The sequence below is a fragment of the Zeus faber genome, assembly GCF_960531495.2.
Source record: "Zeus faber genome assembly, chromosome: 13".
Lineage (NCBI taxonomy): Eukaryota > Metazoa > Chordata > Actinopteri > Zeiformes > Zeidae > Zeus > Zeus faber.
Window position 1 is genome coordinate 18,740,975 of NC_137198.1, and position 20,549 is coordinate 18,761,523.

The 20,549-nt window shown below is 44.7% G+C and overlaps 2 protein-coding genes across 2 annotated transcripts in view; both read left to right on the top strand.

The window, feature by feature from the left end:
- Positions 1-1,950: 1,950 nt before the first annotated feature.
- Positions 1,951-10,722, top strand: qpct (glutaminyl-peptide cyclotransferase). The gene is made up of 7 exons (XM_080011854.1): positions 1,951-2,077; positions 5,842-5,988; positions 6,887-7,168; positions 8,359-8,526; positions 9,057-9,156; positions 9,348-9,464; positions 9,590-10,722. The coding sequence occupies exons 1-7, from the start codon at positions 1,961-1,963 to the stop codon at positions 9,769-9,771; spliced, it is 1,113 nt and encodes a 370-aa protein (XP_079867980.1). The 5' UTR covers positions 1,951-1,960; the 3' UTR covers positions 9,772-10,722.
- Positions 10,723-14,933: 4,211 nt separating this feature from the next.
- LOC307239518 (connector enhancer of kinase suppressor of ras 3-like) overlaps positions 14,934-20,549 on the top strand; it is a 54,721-nt gene continuing 49,105 nt past the window's right edge. The window contains exon 1 of the mRNA XM_080012931.1: positions 14,934-15,128. Within this exon, the coding sequence (XP_079869057.1) occupies positions 15,068-15,128 (61 nt within the window). The 5' untranslated portion in view covers positions 14,934-15,067. The remainder of the gene's footprint in view (positions 15,129-20,549) is intronic.

Here is a 20,549-nt window from a genome sequence, read left to right on the forward strand (position 1 = left end):
GACAGTCACCTGTCACCAAACACTATCAGTAACAATGTGGTTTATAGGGAAACATGGTCAACATGGCATCTTGTATTATTAATTGCTCTGCATTTGCATTTAGTGCTTAGTAAAAGGGGAGATACATTGAGAAATGTTTTACAATTGAAGGTTGTTCGATGTCAACAACTCACTGTATACAGCTGGAGGTGCAACACCAGAGAATCCTACTTAAAACCAATATTTATCAATATTTATTTACCTGAACAAACAAAACGCAACTCAAATATACAGCAGTAAGAGCCGTTCTCCAATATAAATATAAAGGCACCCATTCTACTTGTGTTTTTATTTTATTTTATTTTATTGCCTTGAATACAACTTGTAATTTTTGAAATTTGGAATTTGATTTCAAGAATATTCATCTTGACGGTTGACGCTGCGTTACCGAACTCACCGCGACTACCTTTCACCTCCTGCCACATCCCTTTGCGTTGTTGCGGAATGACGGACCCCGCCACCAACAACGGAAAGACCATAGAACACACATACATTCAATAGCTGTTCCTTCTAAAGTGCCGGTTAAAGAAAGGGTGTAAAATATGTGTTGTTTTTCTTTCACCAAAATTATCTGACGGATTTTAACTTTAATGAAAACGTTCGAACATCACGGGGTCATCACCCGACCCGACACCGACGGTGTTGGCCCTTGAGACGAGAGTGACGCACTGATCCCAGAGCCGCGGGTCCTCCTCCTGTTTTTCACATGATCCCTAAAGCCTGACTGAGGAGCGTGAGAGAGGGGGGTGATAGAGAGAGAGGGAGAGGGGAGGGGGCAAGGGGGGAGGGAGAGAGAGGGAGAGAGGGGGGGGCAAGGGAGGACGGAGAGAGAGGGGGTGAGGGGGGGGGTGACAAGGGGGGAGGGGGAGAGAGAGAGGCGGGGCAAGGGAGGACGGAGAGAGAGAGAGAGGGGGTGAGAGAGGGAGAGGGAGAGAGAGGGAGAGGGGGGCAAGAGGGAAGGGAGGGAGGGGGGGGCAACGGGGGAGGGAGAGAGAGAGAGGGTTGAGAGAAGGAGAGAGAGAGAACGGGGAGAGGGAGAGAGGGAGAGATGGGGGCAAGGGAGAGGGGGGTGGGGGAGGGAGAGGGAGAGAGGCGGGGCAAGGGAGGACGGAGAGAGAGAGGGGGGGGTGAGAGAGGGAGAGGGCGAGAGGGAGGGAGAGGGGAGCAAGAGGGAAGGGAGAGGGGGGGCAACGGGGGAGGGAGAGAGAGAGGGGGTTGAGAGAAGGAGAGAGAGAGAGAGAGAGAACGGGGAGAGGGAGAGAGAGAGAGGAGAGATGGGGGCAAGGGAGAGGGGGGTGGGGGAGGGAGAGGGAGATGGAGAGACAGAGGGGGGCAAGGGGGAGAGGGAGGGGGGTAAGAGAGAGACGGAGGGGGGGAGAGGGGGGGCAAGGGGGGAGGGAGAGAGATGGGGGGAAGGGGGAGAGAGAGAAGGGGGAGAGAGAGAGAGAGAGAGGGAGAGATGGGGCAAGGGAGAGAGAGAGGGGGGCAAGGGAGAGGGGGGTTGTGCGAGGTAGAGAGAGATGGAGAGAGGGGGGGCAAGGGGGGAGGGAGAGAGAAGGGGAGAGGGAGAGAGAGAGGGGGGGAGATGGGGGCAAGGGAGAGAGAGAGGGTGAGATAGGGGAGAGGGGGGTGAGAGAGGGAGAGAGAGAGGGAGAGGGGGGGGAGTGATAGAGAGAGGGAGAGAGAGAGGTGGGGAGGGAGAGAGAGGGGGGGAGCGAAAGAGAGAGGGAGAGAGAGGGAGGGGGAGAGAGAGAGAGAGAGAGAGAGAGAGGGAGTGGAGGGGGGAGGAGAGAGAGATAGCGAGAGAGAGAGAGAGAGAGAGAGAGAGGGAGTGGAGGGGGGAGGAGAGAGAGAGAGAGAGAGAGAGAGAGAGAGAGAGAGAGAGAGAGAGAGAGAGAGAGGAATGTGGAGAAGTACTGCGATGCCCGAGAGTCTCCGCGCTCCGGTGGCAATAATGCATCTGTTTTCCACCCCGCGCGTCTTCTTCTTGGTGGTTTCCATAAACTGTATCAATGGAGTTCCGTGGACACAGGAGAAGGTGAGTGGCTGCTGCGTGGGAGCGCTGCGTCCTCTTTTCTCAAGCTGCTCGGGTTTTACTGCCATGAAGTGCCTACCACGACAGCCTCGTATACCTTGGTCCTTTTCATTCCCCTTCTGGCGCTTCCTTACTCCCGTCTTTTCTTTCTTTCTTTCTTTCTTTCTTTCTTTCTTTCTTTCTTTGGACACTCACCACCAGCCTTTCTCTCTATTATTTTCTCCTTCCTTAAAAAAATTAAAAAAAAAATAAACGTTGAGGAAAACATCAGGATCATTGACTTTTTCCCGGTGTTTCATTAGACTGAAGGTGTTGGTCGCTGTAATTTGGTGCTTGCCTCCTTATCGTGGTCTTCATACCCTCTCTCTCTCTCTCTCTCTCTCTCTCTCTCTCTCTCTCTCTCTCTCCCTCTCTCGTCGTATCGTGGCCTGGTTGCCATGGCAGCACTGTCATCACCATTGATCCTCCAATTGCAGATCTTGGTATTAATAGATCCAGAGTGGAAGTTGAGTCCCGAGGACGCGGTGAAGCTTCTGGATCTTCCAAGAGTCATTACGGGCTTGCGGGGGCGAGCCACGGCTGCAACGCGCGGACCCCGCGTTGTGCGCGCGGGTTTTAGTGTTCTGAAGCGCGATCAAAGTCACTCGACTCAGACGCGGGTGCAGAACAATAGTGGCAGTGAAACCCCCACTGCCCGGAGATCTTCCCTGACACAGTGCAACGTAGTGAAGCGTGTCTCCTTGCAGTCGGTCTCTCGCCAATTAACGACCATCCACCACGCAACGCAGCCTCCGCAGACGGGGGCGGGATACGTGATTTGATTGTGAGCCGGTTCACCCCGTGCCCCCTTCTCCGTGTTGTCCTCTGTCCACACACTCTCTCTCTCTCCTTTCCCCCTCCCTTTCGGTTCGTTACCAGGACAACCGAGGCTCTCCGTGACGTAATCTCAGGTGAACTTTGAGACCAAAACCAGGAACGATCCGGGGACCGGGATCGATACGTCCAATGTCGGCGCGGGGGAGTCTTGTCGGGGGGGTTTCCTTAAACCGTTTGTCATCCGTTAACACAGGTTGGTCTATTGCGGTTGAAGATTAAATAAAAAAAATACAAAAAACCAGATCGAGATTCACATTTTGGATGGACGGGCACCTTCCGTTACGCCACAAACCCCAGGTCGCCCGCCACTGTCCTGTTTTTAAAATTGCTGCGTTTAGAAAAGCGCCACGGCCTTCTGCGTCACCCACAGCCGCTCAATCACGGCAGTATTCAGACGGGAAAGAAAGCCTCTTGAGTGGCCCGGCGCCGCACGCCTTGTCAGGACCGGTTGTGTCAGAGAGAGACACCTAAACACAGCTCCGTGGTTAGGCCACACTTGAACATACGCACCTTGCAACACTTTGGATTTCCCTTAGGAAAAAAACAATTATATATATATACATATATATACCCGTTTGGGGAAATTGTTGATTTATCTTTATTGCAGCATCACAGGCTGTGATCGCACTTGTTATCGTGATGTCCTCTTAAGGAATTCACTGCTCCGTCTGGTCTTTCTGGTTTCTGCCCTTTCCAGTAATGAAGTAACATTTCCTCCTGTTGCTTATTGTCGCATGGAAATCAAAATGTTGGTTTTTTTTCGTTCCAGGTGATTGTTTAAGATCTGGTAGTTTGCCTAACCTTAGGACGGTGGTATTCAAACTTCAGTGAGTCATTTTTTGCCAAGCCCCCCTCCCTAGGATTTCGAGGACTTGACCCCCCCCCCCCCTTTCAGAAAAATCATATGTCGTTTATAGTAAACCAGGTCGAGCAGTCACATTCATTTGTGGCTTTTATCGCCTATCCACACAGGCTAACGATAACAATGATGATGATAATAATAATAATAATAATAATAATAATAATAATAATTATCAGAATAATAATAATAATCATAATAATAACCATCATAATAATCATAATCATAATCATAATAATAATAAAAAATGATGATGATGATGATGATGATGATGATGATGATGATGATGATGATGATGATGACAAATAATGAAAATAAATCAATATGAACAAATTGTATTCTTTTCAGTTAACTAATGCAAACGACAACCACTTAACAAAAAAGTAGACCTTTAATATACACAGAACCGCCACAACATTAAAACCACCCGCTTAATATTGTGCAGCTCCCCCTCGCACCGCCAAAACAGCTCAGACCCGTGGCGACTCCACAAGACCTCTGAAGGTGTCCTGTGGTATCTGGCACCAAGACGTTTGCAGCAGATCCTTTAAGTCCTGGAAGTTGTGAGGTGGGGCCCCCATGGATCGAGCTTGTTGTTCCAGCACGTCCAACAGATGCTCCATGGGATTAGGATCTGGGACATTTGGAGGCCAATTCAACACCTTGAATTCCTTGTCATCTTACTCACCATTCCTGAACCATTTTTGCAGTGTGGCATGGTGCATTATCCTGCTGAAAGAGGCCACTGCCATGAGGGAATACCGTTGCCATGAAGAGGTGTACTTTGTCAGCAACAATGTTTACGTAGGGGGTATGTGTCAAAGTAACATCCACATGAACACCAGGACCCACGGTTTCCCAGCAGAACATTGCCCAGAGTATCACACTGCCTCTGCCGGCTTTTTCCTTCCTTGGACCACTTTTGGTAGGTACTAACCACTGCATACCAACAGCCCACAAGACCTGCCGTTTTGAAGATGCTCAGACCCATTTGTCTAGCCATCACAATTCCGCCCTTGTTTAAAGTCGCTCAGATCCTTACGCTCGCCCATTTTTATAGCTTCCAACACGTCAACGTAAGGAGCTGACTGTTCACTTGTTGCCTAATATATCCCACCCCTTGACAGGTGCCATTGGAACGAGATGATCAATGTTATTTACTTCACCTGTCAGTGGTTTTAATTTTGTGGCTGATATTTCATGTCTTATAATATAAATTAAAGGCCTACTCTTTTGTCCTTGTTTTGTTCTGTCTTTCATTTTCTGGCACCCTTGCAATTCCTCCGTGATCCAGTAGGGGAGCGCCCCTCACAGTTTGAATACCGCTCGGAAATGTTTCTGCTGTTGGTCCCAAACCTCAAACCTTATTGTGTCAGGCCGGATGTGTGTGTTACTTCGTCTTCATATTGTTGCTCAACTTGACTCCAGTAAAGAGTTTCCTTTTTCTCATCGGAAGTGCATCATTCTATAGCTGTGTCACCCAATTGTGGAGTACTGAATCCATCACTATATTCAGACATGGATTCTGATTGTTGAGTTGTTGTGGTAATGACTAAGTGGTCACGCATTAGGTTCTTTTCTTTATTGTACATTATTAGGTCTACTGCATAAGGATTTTATTTTTAGCTAAACCACTGAAACATTATTGTTGCCTATTTATTATGTATTATTGGCACTTTTTTTTATTATCTATCTATCTATCTATCTATCTATCTATCTATCTATCTATCTATCTATCTATCTATCTATCTATCTATCTATCTATCTATTTATATATTTATATATCTATCTATCTATCTATCTATCTATCTATCTATCTATCTATCTGTCTATCGATCTATTCCAGAACGTTTATTTGCCAGTTGAAAATGACTCTCAAATCCTAGACTCCACTTGATTGATGTGATTCAATCAAGTGTCCTCAGCTCCCGTTTATTAGTTTATTACAGCTATTTCCACTGGAATGGACCAGAGCTTCAAGCAAATGTTCTTGTTTCTCATCCCCGCCCTCCCCAACCACCCCGACCCCCAGTTCCAGCACAGAGCCACCACCCTGACTCCGGGGGAGATCCGCAGCGTCCTGTCGCACACGGACCTTGACCAGATGTGGCGGCGGGACCTGAAGCCGCTGCTGGTCACCAGGTACCCAGGCTCTGCAGGCAGCCAGGCCGTGCAGGAGGTCAGTGCCATCCACGTATAACACACTGTCATTTCAGAAAGAAATAAGCCTAGACAGTTAACAGGACTTCACCCAGGAACACATGAATGAGAGGTTTTGAGTTCTATCCTTCCAAAATCCGAGTTTGTTTCGCTCTGACACAACCATGTCCCACTTTCGAACGCTCATCTGTGTGTTTGTGTTGCTGCGCATTAAAAAAAGTGACGTGACACTCCGCTGATATTGCTTGTTCTCAATAAAGGCCTTTCTTAAGTGACGCTGTCTCTGACACAATTTCAAATGTTCCCATATTAAGTCAAATTGGGGGTTTCTAACCACTTATCACGAGTAACCAATGCACTTCTGCACAGCAGATGGATGGATAGATAGATAGATAGATAGATAGATAGATAGATAGATAGATAGATAGATAGATAGATAGATAGATAGATAGATAGATAGATAGATAGATAGATAGATAGATAGATAGATAGATAGATAGATAGATAGATAGGTAGATAGATAGATAGATAGATAGATAGATAGATAGATAGATAGATAGATAGATAGATAGATAGATAGATAGATAGATAGATAGATAGGTAGATAGATAGATAGATAGATAGATAGATAGATAGATAGATAGATAGATAGATAGATAGATAGATAGGTAGGTAGGTAGGTAGATAGATAGATAGATAGATAGATAGATAGATAGATAGATAGATAGATAGATAGATAGATAGGTAGATAGATAGATAGATAGATAGATGGTTCTTATTCTGCCGTTTTGTTTCAATTACATTTTGTTTGTGTTTTACCAGGTACAATATTTCTGCTTATTTTTGTGAATTTGTTTCGTGTGTGTGTGTCTGTCTGTCTGTCTGTCTGTCTGTCTGTCTGTCTGTCTGCCTTCCAGCATATCAAAACGACCCTCAACTCACTCGGGGCAGGCTGGGAAGTAACCGAAGACCAATTTGAGTCTGATACCCCCTACGGTCTGCTGTCCTTCAACAACCTGGTGGCCACCCTGGACCCCTCGGCCAAGCGGCGCCTGGTGCTGGCCTGCCACTTTGACTCCAAGTACTACCCGCCCCAGTGGCACGGGAGGGAGTTCCAGGGCGCCACCGACTCGGCCGTGCCCTGCGCCATGATGCTGGAGATGGCGCGGGCCCTGGACGAAGAGCTGAAAACCCAAAAGGTAAAAAGGACAAAAGTTTGTTGTTTAAAAGTCATCAACCCAGGCCTTATTAAAATTATTTGCAACTATTCTTAGCACAAATTCACCGAATACTTTATTATAGAGAAACTTACCGATCTGCTGCAGCTTCTCACTGATCTTTAATTCAGTCCAATGAGCTATATGTTTAAGACTTTAAAAAACGGTAAATCTACTTTTTGATATTATAGTCCAACGTGTTTTCCTGTATTTTTTTTTTAACATGTTTTGAATAACAGTAACATTGCATTTTATTTAAAACTGCTTTTTGCAATTATAAGACATCCAAAGCATTGGTTGGCTACAGTGCAAAAAGAATCAATAAAACCCTGAAAAACATGATAAGCTTGCTCCTTTTGCAGCCATTTTTTCCCAGTATAGCAACAAAATGTCTTTTGTCTTCTGTCATGTCTTTTGGGGGATGGTCACCAACATTTTAATAAGGCCTGGGTTAAAAAAGCTGTGAACCCGCTCCTTTAAGTCACATGGTCAAGGCCATCACATGAATAAGGGCTCATTGTATTTATTTCACGAGTTTTAGTTGATGGAATGAATGGGTATTGTGTAATTAAACAGCATAGATACAATTAGGATACAAGTAGTCGGCTGCATTGTTTTGGTTGTTCTCACATTTCGGTGATGCGCCCCCCCCCCCCCCCCCCCCCCTGTGTTTAACATGAAGGGTATTATCAGAGCCTGTGACATACAGGGGATAAGCCAGGGGGCATGTTTTCCACACACAGTCCTCTGTCACAAAGGTCACCCACAGGGCTGACCTGAACTCGCGGCCAATGAGCCCGAGGGTCTCAATTCTGCGGAATGAAAATAGAAATAATCAAGCAATAATCAGGCTGAACTGGGAGAGTCTAAAAAGAGGAGAAAAAGTGGGTATTTTGCCTCTTTTTAAGCTCTACTTGTCATGCAATAGTATGCACAGCCAGGTAATTGGCTGAAATAGACAGTGTCTCACTACAACAGCCTAGAATATTATAAAGTCAATTACATGAACCAACCACGAGGGGGGAGCAAAGCTTGCAAAATGAAAACTGGTTTTGAGGGCACAGGAGGTGCTGTGGTCTCTCACTGTCCCTCATTGAATGATTGTCTCACCTTTTCTGTCTCTCTCTTCCTCTCTCTCTGGTTGTCTTTCTCCTCCTCCTTCCTTTCTCCAGAGCTCCGGCGGCGATCTGACGCTGCAGCTGCTGTTCTTCGACGGCGAGGAGGCTCTTTTAACATGGACGTCGACGGACTCCCTGTATGGCTCGCGTCACCTGGCCCAGAAGATGGAGAGCACCCCGCACCCCCCCGGCGCCACGGACACCAACCTACTGCACGGAATAGTGCGTCACAACCCCCCTACGAATCCCTCAAGATTAATGTTGGATCCCTTATTTCATTAAACTTTCAGGGTCATCCCTCCCAGGGGTCATCGCCCATTTCTTCACCTGGCAGTACTGGTGTTATAAAACACCCATTCATCATATGATCTACAATAACACAACGTTACATACCTTAGAAGTATATTTTGCTGTATCCTAGCTATGGTGGGGTTGCATGCGTGTTTCCTCAACACATGTGGCTTTTTCTGTCAGAGAGAGATTAAGCAGAGACAGGTTTTGAGCTCGTTTGTGTTCCGTGTGTGTGTGTGTGTGTGTGTGTGTGTGTGTGTGTGTGTGTGTGTGTGTGTGTGCGCGCGCCTTGGAGAGCTGGGATGAACGTGGTCTGTATGTTACATCTTACACGACGTCATCCTCACACCTCAAAGCTACATGGGAGTAGAGTGTTTTTAATGCGGTTATCTCCAGAAGGTCCATGGAGACGCTCTCACAAGGCTCTATTATTCCCCTCCCTCGCTCCCTCGCTCCTGTAGGATCTGTTTGTGCTGCTGGACCTGATCGGTGCCCCCGCCCCTCGCTTTGGAAACCAGTTCCCCAGCACGTCCCGCTGGCTTTCCAAACTGCGAAATATTGGTAAATACTTGCATCACGCGCTTTTGCTTTTTGCCGTCTCAATTGACTGTTTTACTATTCTTTTAGACTCTTGCCCCCTCTGCTTGAGCAAAATGATTGATTTGAAGATCCTATTTGATTTCCTGAAAGGACATTAAAGAGAGATTAATTACTATTACTCGTGACCCTTTTCTTGTGATTTGCGTCCTCAGAGCATCGTCTACAATTGATGGGCCAGCTCGAGGAACATCCTAACGACATGCAGTATTTCTGGCCCAATCTACCAATCGGATTTGTGCAGGACGATCACGTGCCATTCCTTAATAGAGGTTTATATACATATAAATATACTTAAACATACACACATACACACACACACACAGAAGACACATTGGCTATTTACCACTGATATATACTGAGTACATAAGGATGCGTTTTTGGTTCCCCCCGTCAGGTGTGCCTGTCCTGCACCTCATCCCGACCCCCTTCCCGTCCGTGTGGCACACGTTTGACGACAATGAGCAGAACCTGGACCGCCAGACCATCCAGAACCTCAACAAGATCCTGCAGGTCTTTGCGCTGGAGTACCTGAACGCCAGACCAACTGACCCTTCCAACCCGCAGAATGCCCCTTAGCCGCAGCCCTTCGATGACTCCCTCACTTTCGACAGAACACTTTAGTCCCGCACTGTAGCCTTTATTCTGTGGCCGGACGAAGCCAGCCTGCTTCTGGTCCATTTCAGTACCAAGTCATTTATACACAGTTAAAAAAAATTACGATTCTCAGTGAGGAGTGCTAAAAACAACATTTGGCTCTGTAAGATAAGCTCTAAAGACCAACTTGGTTTCATTTTTCCCTTGAATGCTAAGTCTCCAGCACACAGGAAGACCTGTGTGTCCCCTGCTACACTGCCCCCTTTATGTCACTGTCTCCAGCCTCTCTCGCACCAGGAAAAGACAGATTTGAGCCAATGCTAATGTTTAGGAGCTAGTTTGTGCCTGGTGACAGAGAAGGAAGAGGGCTGCCGATTAATCAAACTGAGGAACCATCTCTTTAGAAGCTGTTAAATATCTTTGGTGATTATTATGCCTTAAAAGGAAATGTAAATGAGACACATCACATGCCTTCCCATTCCCAGTATGTGAAAGGTGGTCATTTCAATATTATTGGTGTGGGGAAGTACCGGAGCCCACTGGGAGTGGTACATTTGTGCTCAGAAGTGAAAGTCTATCCCATGTTGTACAATTCAAATTACCACCCACATGTTGGGTCCCACAAATATAATATATAGGACAGAGTGGGAAGACGAGAGTCTCACTCAGTGCTTTGGCTATATGTTAGGGGACATTTCCTCTTCAAATGTGAGTCCAAAAATGTTTACAGATCAAAAGCTGTCAAAACACAGAAGTGGGGCCTATTTATATGATAACATGTTTGGTTCCTCATATCCTGCTGGGTTTTGAAATAATGAGGAAAAGATAAACTTGTGTGCTGATATTTTAAGTACCCGTGTTTGTTTGAATTACATTATTAGACCGATCTCTGTGTAGACTGTAGAATAATATACACATAGGCTACTGCCGGAACTGGACTTCCTGTGATTTGAGTCTGAAATAAATGTTGGTTAAGAATATAAGCGGAATCTTGCTGTTTTTCTTGTCTTTTGCTATTTTTTTGACAGCTGGCGTGTTTTGGGAGTGAATTTGAATTTTCAGGTTTTGGCCATGCACATTGGTCCGCACGTTGCATAACAAGCATCGCTTTTCTGATCTGCATCAGCCCCCTGCCACTCCCCCACACTTCTCCCCCACCCCGCTCCACAACAATCTCATGATACGCTAATCCCACCGGGGAGGACCTCCGCCGAATTCCAAACCACCCAAATCCCCTTTCAATTCACCACACTCCCCTGGGAACCAAATGTGGTTCGGCCACCTCAGACTCCCCTTAGCGTCTCTCTGTATTCGGAAATATTTGGGATGTTTGGACCACAAGGCAAGCCACCAACACATACCACGCCTGTAAAATAATGAAAAATCACTACTATATATAGAAACTATAAGTTAGTCATTAGAGCTTTTATATGAACTCCATGCTTATATTTATAAATAATTCTTAGAATGATTAAGTTTGCAGTCACTTCAGTGTAAACTTAAAATTTCCATATTTAACAAATTGAAAATGACCTTCCTCGAGATTACAGTTTGATCTACAGTAAGACATGATCACCCGTTGGTGAATAATGATATATTATTCAAATAATCTTTAATAACTCACGAAGAACCCCCCCAACCGTCACACCCTTTGTCTTTATCTTTGTTTGGTTTCTGCCAGCCGGCGAGTTCAACTTGTTCAAACACGGACAAAAAGGAGAAAGCAGAAGCAATTATACCGTTCTTGTGTACTGTGGTTTCCAGAAGGCTGTTTTTTGTTTATTGCCTGACGATAAAGTGATGCATGGCCAGGTGTAATAAGAGCTTGTGGCTTTAATCTGCAGCTGATTACAGTGCAGTGTGAACAGCAGCTTCCAGCTGTTGTGTCGGGAGGGGGGTGGTGGGAAGGGTAGGGGGATTGTGTGTATAAGTATAGGTGTGTTCCAGGTTGAGAGAAGACAATACTTTTGCGTCAGGAACCACTGAACCAGAAAGCATACCGCCCGTATGTTACACAATATCATTTATTTATGGACAAACCGCCACTATTCACTGGGGCGACGGGTTGGCATCATGTCATTGTTCCCGATGGCTCATGGCAAATAATCTCTTGAACTTGAACTTATTCCAAAACCACACTAGTCCGAAAAAGGTCCCATTGGACACGGATGACACCGTATCCCTAACCCTAGCTGTCTTTAAGCTTATACCTAAACTTAACCATCTCTGATCTTATACCTAAACTTAACCATCTTTAACTTTAAACCTAAACGTAACCATCTCTAACATTATACCTAAACTTAACCATCTTTAACTTTAAACCTAAACGTAACCATCTCTAACATTATACCTAAACTTAACCATCTCTGATCTTATACCTAAACTTAACCATCTCTGATCTTATACCTAAACTTAACCATCTTTAACTTTTAACCTAAACGTAACCATCTCTAACATTATACCTAAACTTAACCATCTCTGATCTTATACCTAAACTTAACCATCTCTGATCTTATACCTAAACTTAACCATCATTAACTTTTAACCTAAACGTAATCATCTCTAACATTATACCTAAACTTAACCATCTCTATCATTATACCTAAACTTAACCATCTCTATCATTATACCTAAACTTAACCATCTCTAACATTATACCTAAACGTAACCATCTCTAACCTTAAACCTAAACTTAACCATCTCTAACCTTATACCTAAACTTAACCATCTCTAACCTTACACCTAAACTTAACCATCTCTAACCTTATACCTAAACTTAACCATCTCTAACCTTAAACCTAAATTTAACCATCTCTAACTTTAAACCTAAATGTAACCATCTCTAACCTAAAACCTAAACTTAACCATCTCTAACATTATACCTAAACGTAACCATCTCTAACCTTAAACCTAAACTTAACCATCTCTGACGTTATACCTAAACTTAATCATCTCTAACCTCATACCTAAACTTAACCATCTCTAACCTTATACCTAAACTTAACCATCTCTAACTTTAAACCTAAACTTAACCATCTCTAACTTTAAACCTAAACGTAACCATCTCTAACTTTATACCTAAACTTAACCATCTCTAACCTTAAACCTAAACGTAACTATCTCTAAGCTTATACCTAAACTTAACCATCTCTGACCTCATACCTAAACTTAACCATCTCTAACTTTAAACTTAAACTTAACCATCTCTGACCTTATACCTTAACTTAACCATCTCGTACCTTATACCTAAACTTAGCCATCTCTAACCTTAAACTTAAACTTAAGCATCTCTAACTTTAAACCTAAACGTAGCCATCTCTTGCCTAAAACCTAAACTTAACCATCTCTAACATTATACCTAAACTTAACCATCTCTAACCTCATACCTAAACTTAACCATCTCTAACCTCATACCTAAACTTAACCATCTATAACCTCATAACTGAACTTAACCATCTCTAACCCGACATCTTTCTACTTTTGGGGTTTGGGAACAGTGGGCAGAGGTCCCCGGCAGGTTAATGTGAACTTTAAAGAGCAGTGCATCGCTCCTACTGCTACCAATGTAGAAGAAAATACACTGTTTATCATCAACCACGCATGAATTTCAGTCAGTTCTTACTTTAATTAAAGAAAATGATAATATCAATATGTAATATGTAATATCAGTAGTTTCTGAGGAGCGGGTGGTTGAACAGCCTGTGAACCTTGTTTAATTTTATTATGCTATGGGATTGGAGATGTTGTCCAAATGGATTACACAGGTTGGGTGTGTTTATGTAGGTTGTAGCCTATGAATTTCAAGAGTTACTTGCCGTTAGAGAGCATCTGTGAGTCAGATATCAATAATAAATGACAGGCTTGACTCTTTAATGAATAAATAATAATAAAACACAATATTTACCTTTACTGCTATAAAAGGGAAGGTCAATAGCAGTTGCATCGCTGAGCGTCCAGTACAGACATAGCAACCGGGTGCATCCTAACTGTGTAAGCTCAATGCAGGGCTGCAGAGGGAAGCAGCTCGCCTAGCTCCTGTGAAATTGGGGTAATACAGCCAGCGGAGTCATTTTAGATCTGAATCAAAAAGTTGAATCCCCAAAGTGCAACATGCACACATCATTTCCTTTGATGCAGTGTGTCCGCATAGATACAAACATTCCAACAAGAATAAACATGTTTACAGCGTGTTGTGTTTTTGACATCCCACGCGTCATCCAAAGGACTGATTTATTGTGAACGGGTTTTGATTATTATTAAAGAGTGGCATTGCAGGTTCAGGTTGGGAATTGGAACTCTTGGAAACAACAACCCTGTGTTGTATGCCTGACAGCAGTGCGTAAGTGTAAGAAAATATACATACAAGCAAACAAGATATACAAAAAATATGACCGATATACAATAATTAAAATGTATTTCACGATACAATGAGAAATAAGAAAGGTGTGGGTAATGAGACAGTTACAGTATGAATATAAATAGAAAATATAAGGATAATAACAATAATAATAATAACACTAATAATAATAATAATAATAATGATAATGATTATAATAATAATAATAATAATAATAATAACAATATTGATAATAATAATACTAACAATAATAACAATAACAATAATAATGATGGTAATAATAATACTAAGTCTAACAATAATAACAATAATAATAATAATAATAATAATGACGATGATAATAATAATAATAATAATAATAATAACGATGATAATAATAATAATAATAAAAGTAATAATAATAACGATTATGATGATGATGATGATAATAATAATAATAATAATAATAATACCAAGAAGAAGAAGAAGAAGAAGAAGAAGAAGAAGAAGAAGAAGAAGAAGAAGAAGAAGAAGAATGATTAACACTAATTAAATAAGAGTGATGAAATAATCATTACAATAAATTACATCAAATCAACATATCGAATCCATAAATAAATAATGAAAAACATATAAACGACATCTTACCTGTTTACCCCCCGTTCTTGCCATGCACGGCCATTGAAACGTCACCCCCTCAACAAGCTGGAGTCTGTCCCTTTAAACGCCGCAGGACGCTCCTCCTCTCCGCTCCCTCGCCGTGGTTCCTCACGCTGCAATTTGATCCCAAACTGCCGCGACCATGACGGGGGAGCTGAGCGGGGTTTCTGCCCGCGGCCGCAGCTTGCTGGGGAGATAATGTGGCGGTAGAAAGTGTAGGAAAAGTCTCCCGAGGACTTAAAAGAAGGGGCATAGTTGCATTGTACTGTACTGCTGTTCAAAATGCAAGCCATGGAGCCAATAACCAAGTGGACGCCAAAGCAAGTTGTGGACTGGATGAAAGGTACGTTCAGTCAATGACTTACACTTGTTGTTGTTTATTATTACTATTCTTCTCCTTCTTCTTCTTCTTCTTCTTCTTCTTCTTCTTATTATTTTTGTTATTACTTTTATTTTTTTATTGTTATTATTATTACTATTATTGTAATTATTGTTGTTATTATTATTACCATTAATAATAATAATAATAATAATAATAATAAAGCAATAAAAATAACAACGCGTTTTCTTTTTGTTTAAATAATATATTTAATTCATTTATCATAGTTAAAATGTTTTTTTTTCCCCTCACGCTCCAGTTTCGTAAAAACTTGCTTGTGACGACACACCTCGCTCGGAGTGAAAACAATGGGGTCGCAGCTTGAGTGGCGAACAAACGCTTCGTGAGCCCGGTTCGCACACTTCAACATTTTCATGAATGGACTCGATGAACCTGCACCGTGCCTCGTTAGAAGTTGGGCTGGTGTTTGCCTTGAATTGTTCCCTGCGCTGCAGTCGAGCGGCGAGCGACTGGAACCGTCTGACAAACGTCTGGGACGAATTACAGAGTCAAATCAAAAAGAAAAATCAGAAGTGGGGGGACCAATAGAAAAAATGTTGAACAAAGTCATCGCAAACGGTCGTTTTCACGTTCACCCCGCTCAGAGAATCTTCCGCTGTGCGTCAGAATGTGTAAACCAGAATTAAAATCGAGCTCCGCGCAATAACGTCAGAGGTGCTCGATGGAATGCGTGCTATGAGAATGACGGCGCGGAGACGCCGGGCTCGTACGGAACTCGGCGAGTACCGTTGCCCAGGTATGCGCGGGGAAAGGAGCTCCATATGGCATCCGAGGAATGGAAACGGCGGTTTCACTCCACCTTTCATTCCAAAGCCGCATTGCGTGATGTCATTCCAAAGCACGGCCCTCACCGCCTCGCACGATGGTTGTAATTCTAAACAGATGTGTGAGTAAACCTTTTCCCCCCCCGCGGCCTTAAAACCAGCGTCTTGAGAAAACGACCCAAAGCTCCACGCACGAATCCCGTATCTCATGCCCTTATTCAACGGAGCAGAATGCTCTCATAGGCAACAAATGCAACAGTGTTTTGGGGGGGCTGGTGATTGAATTACAGAATGGGATAAACCCGTCTACGCCAGGGGAAGGGCGCCGAGGGGGGATTGTGCGTGGCGCTGGGCTCCGTGCGTGGGACGAAAAGAGTGCGAGGCAGGCCGCGGGAGCACGCGGGATTAGGCTCTGCACACAAGCCCCCTTCGCCGCCGGTCGTCCCAACGTCTGAGTCAGCGGTTCTCCGCCGACCGGGGGGGGGGGCTTAACCCCGTGGCTTTTGTTGGGAGTCGGGGGGGGCCCCGCCGGCACGCACGGCCGCTCGCCGGAGCGGAAACGAACCCGAAGCGACAACGGCGTTCACGCTCAAAAAAGTATCGAGGGCCAGGACGTCCCGACGCCTCAGGTTGTTTGCCTCGCAAGCGGAGAGGAGGGGAGGGAGGGCGGCTTTTGGGTGCGGGGTGTGACGGCTGTTAATCACTCGCGTTGTTTGAGGAGATCAAGCGGGTGGTTGGTGGATCTTTATTGCCAGTGAAAGTACATTGTGTGCTACCAGTTAGAACACTGTTGTGGTTTTTTTTTGTTTTGTTTAGTTTTGTTTGAGGACTCGGGGATGCCCCGCGGCACCAAGCTGAGCTCTGATCTTCCAGCTGGACTCGTCACCCGAGTCATGTGGTTGTCGGCGCGCCATGTGTCATGTGTGCGGTCACTTTACCCCCCCGGAGGAAGGGGAGCGAGATTTGTGCGCTCTTGTGGCAGGTATGGATGGTTTGGTTCGGTTCTGGCGATGCAAAAACAAACGTGCATTTCGTTCTCCATCCCTCCAGTGCGATGAAGTATGAATGCCTCAAGGTGTCTCTTTGGCTCGCAGGAGGCCTCTGACTTCCCCGAGCAAGACGCACTACAGATAAATTCTACCGACAGTTTGGAATCCGGCTTCAGTCATCGATCTGGAAAAAAAAAGAACCTACACGGCCACAATCGCACTGCCGACATTTCCCGAATAGTGCTACCCATGCTAAGCAAGAAGCATGACCCAGTATGGTCTGGACTATATTTGGAAAATAATCACTGAAGGAAATACGTTTGACTTGCAAGCATAGTTGAATACTTTTTATTTTTATTTTTATTTTTTTACATTTACAAAGCTCTCTTTTATTTTATTCCTTCCCTCCCGTCTGACCCCCTACTTGTTGGAGGCGACGCCGCCAGGTTTTACCCAGGCATGCAAAACATGTAAACCTGGATAAGTATTGTTTGAATCGGACCGACCAGGGAGTGGAACACTCTTCTCTGTCCAGACTGTGGTTGGATGTCAGCTTCCGCAGTTCAGCGCACTCTGGATGCCCTCCGGATGCCCTCCGGCGTATATTTCTTTGCACTTAAACGGCCGAGTAGTCAAATTACGAGTCCTTCCACATCGAGCTGTATCAGGCGCGGGGAATTTGAGCGATCGGTTATTTTAAGCAATAGGTCACGATTAAGGACCGGCTGATCCAGTGGCCTACATCTCAATCTCAACAAGGTCACGTGGACGGAAGAAATCTGGATTCGAGCCTCGTAGCCAAGTGTGTGCTGCCGGATCTCGCCTCTAAAGCGGTACAGAGGTGCCAAAAAGGTGATTAGCGCTGTCGGAGATGGAACGGTGGCGTCGGTGTGTGTGTGTGCGTGCGCTCTCGTATGGCAGCGTGTGGTTTAGGAGCACAAGGGGGGAGAGGGAGGATGGGGTCCGCACATGTTGACAGACTTCACTGACGAGATTCCTCGCCAGCCTTATCTGCAAAGGTGATACTGAGGTGAGACCGAGGCGTTTGCAGTTATGGCTCTCCGATCTTTATCAGCCTATATCAGGGACTTCCTAAAGTGGAGCGTGAACAGACAGCGCGCGGATCACGCTTATTAAGTCAAATGCACCGTCTCTGCTCTGCGCGCCGGAGAATGCCTCTCTACAACCTTCTCCGGGCCACCATAGCTCTGTGTTTTGTCAGTCTCCATAGGCATCATCAATCCACCATAAAAAAAACAACAACAACTGTAGGCTGTGCATTTATGCATTGGGGAGGCCAGGTGTTTAATCCATCCGAATATGGGGCTCAACAGCACTATACACCAATGTTGGCCCTTTCTCCCTTCAATGTCGAAATCCGCTGGAGTTATGACTCCCGTCTTTTGTTGTAAGCTGTTTTGCAGTTAACCAGCCTTTCTGCGTTTTTAAAGCCAACCTTTTGTGTTGATGGGCAGATACCTGCGCAAGGAAAACCCATAGAAAATGTCCTTTAGAGATCGGTGGAAGTGCGGTAAGTGGATTCTCCCTGGGGTGCGGTTTCATCCCCGTCAAAGCTGCCTCGTCCTGTTTCTCACATGGCCAGGTGTCCCCGCCTCATACGCCCAAGAGCGACAACATGTGTTGACGTCTGGAGAAATCATGAATAGTTAATGTCACGCTGTTCGAATGCAATGATCAAGAGAAGATGGAGCCCAGTAAAAATAAAAGGAAAAAAAGGCAGAGGACATGGGTTGTCAAGATACTGTTTTTAAATGTTCTTTGCTCAAGCTATTGAGTTTTAGAGCTTCATACCAAATAAGACCAGTTATTGTATGATAGTTATTGTTATTATGCGATTACAATAGCTTACAAGGAAATAGATTTAACCAGTTCACAAAAGCCGGGTGTCATTAGCATGTACTCCCAACTGTTCCTTTACAACACAGTGAGAGGTGACGAGGGATCACCTCGTATCCATGCCAACCGGCCCCAGATCAGTTTGCTTTTCATTCAAATCTATAATGTGCATTGCAAATCTCCCAGATGATCTGAGCTTAGTAGGTCCTGCAAGCTATTTGGCCCCAGTCTGCACTAAGAGCATTGACCTGCGGAGGTACCAGGCTTAAAGCCACGGAAATGAAAGCCCCGCCCTGAGGTGTCACAGCAAAGACGGGTGCAAACGTAGGTCACTTGGTGGCCGACTGCTTGCGGAGGGATGCTAAGTTACAGTAGGCAGCGTGCGAACAAATAGAGAAACAACTAATAAAGAAAAAATTCGGATGTGTGTACATGTCACTAAACACTGTAAACACAATCTGCAGTACTCAACAAGAAGTGTATTCACAGCGATGCAGAGTGGAAATGAAACCAGGAGGAAAAAGCTGAGCTCAGCTTCCAGCATTTCAGCCTTCGGACCAACTGGAGACAGGAGACTTCAGGGGGCTTGGACACACTGGCACATACAAACTCACTCAAAACACTGTGCCTTTTGTTTCTTTCTTTAAATGTGCCCTTTTGCTCCAAGTACAGTTTAGTTCTGAGTATAGGTGACTGTATTGGCCCTCAAACAGTTTGACCTTTTTGCACGCGATAATCATTTCTCCGAAAGGCCTCTCAGATTTACAATGTTGTGCGTGTATTTGAAATCCTAAAGGCCTGGGACATCAGGAGGCCTTTTTTTTCCAACACACTTTAAAGAGGCAGACTGACTCATCGCCAAGACCTAGGCTTGCATCATGACCCAAATACAGATGGTTCCAGTGTGGGGAGTGAAGTATATAGGAGCACTGATAGCATTATCAAAGCTTTACTGTGGTTGCAGTGCTCGGATAACCACAGAATATGAAAGGAATGCACACGGCTGCTCTTCGGAATACCTTAGCCAAGCCGGTAGCTTTCAATCCAGAAGTCAAAACAGGTCACACGTCCTTTTCATGCACTTGGGGCCTTCAGTGGCTTTTAAAGGATTTGGTGAAAGCCGAACCTAAATGACTTGACAGTTGTTTCCACAAAAAAAAACACAAAAACCCGTTTCATCCACTCAGCAGCTTACATTGTAGTAGCACATAATGTCCTTGTAATTATGGATTGAGCCTCATACACAAACTGTTACCCACTTTTGGGTCTAAAATGGGTACTTTTTTTTATGACTGAGTGCCAGATCAGACCTTGTTGGGAGCATGTTCAGACTAGCCGATGTTTCACTTGCCCCTAAGCCCCCAACAGAAATGGACGCCTCTGCCTTGCTATTCCCATTGTTTGAAATCACTGTCCTAAATTGCCATGTATTGTTATGGTTAACCACTCAAACCCTCCGTACTGACTCGTCAGTTACAGCTCATACCTGACAAGCTGTACTTTTTTGGTAAATGACTGTCATTTAATAATTTCCCTCCATGCTTCTCATGTTTGTAGGTCCCCTCGCCGTGTTCGTGTTTTTACTTGCCTGCTGCGCTCATTGGGTCTGTCACCCACTTCTTGACGTACATTAGAGAGGGCTGATAGATGAAGCAGCTGTATTGTCCCAGTGTGGGTGTCCACAGCATTGATGTGGGCATTGATAGATCCCCAGGCCCCCCCACCAGCATGGCTCTCTGTACCTATGGTGATGG

Excerpts from the sequence above, each read along its gene's own strand:
- qpct (XM_080011854.1), top strand. The coding sequence starts at position 1,961 with ATGCCCGAGAGTCTCCGCGCTCCGGTGGCAATAATGCATCTGTTTTCC. Across the intron at positions 5,989-6,886 it reads GCAGCCAGGCCGTGCAGGAG|CATATCAAAACGACCCTCAA; the intron begins GTCAGTGCCATC and ends TCTGCCTTCCAG. Across the intron at positions 9,157-9,347 it reads TTCCAAACTGCGAAATATTG|AGCATCGTCTACAATTGATG; the intron begins GTAAATACTTGC and ends TTGCGTCCTCAG.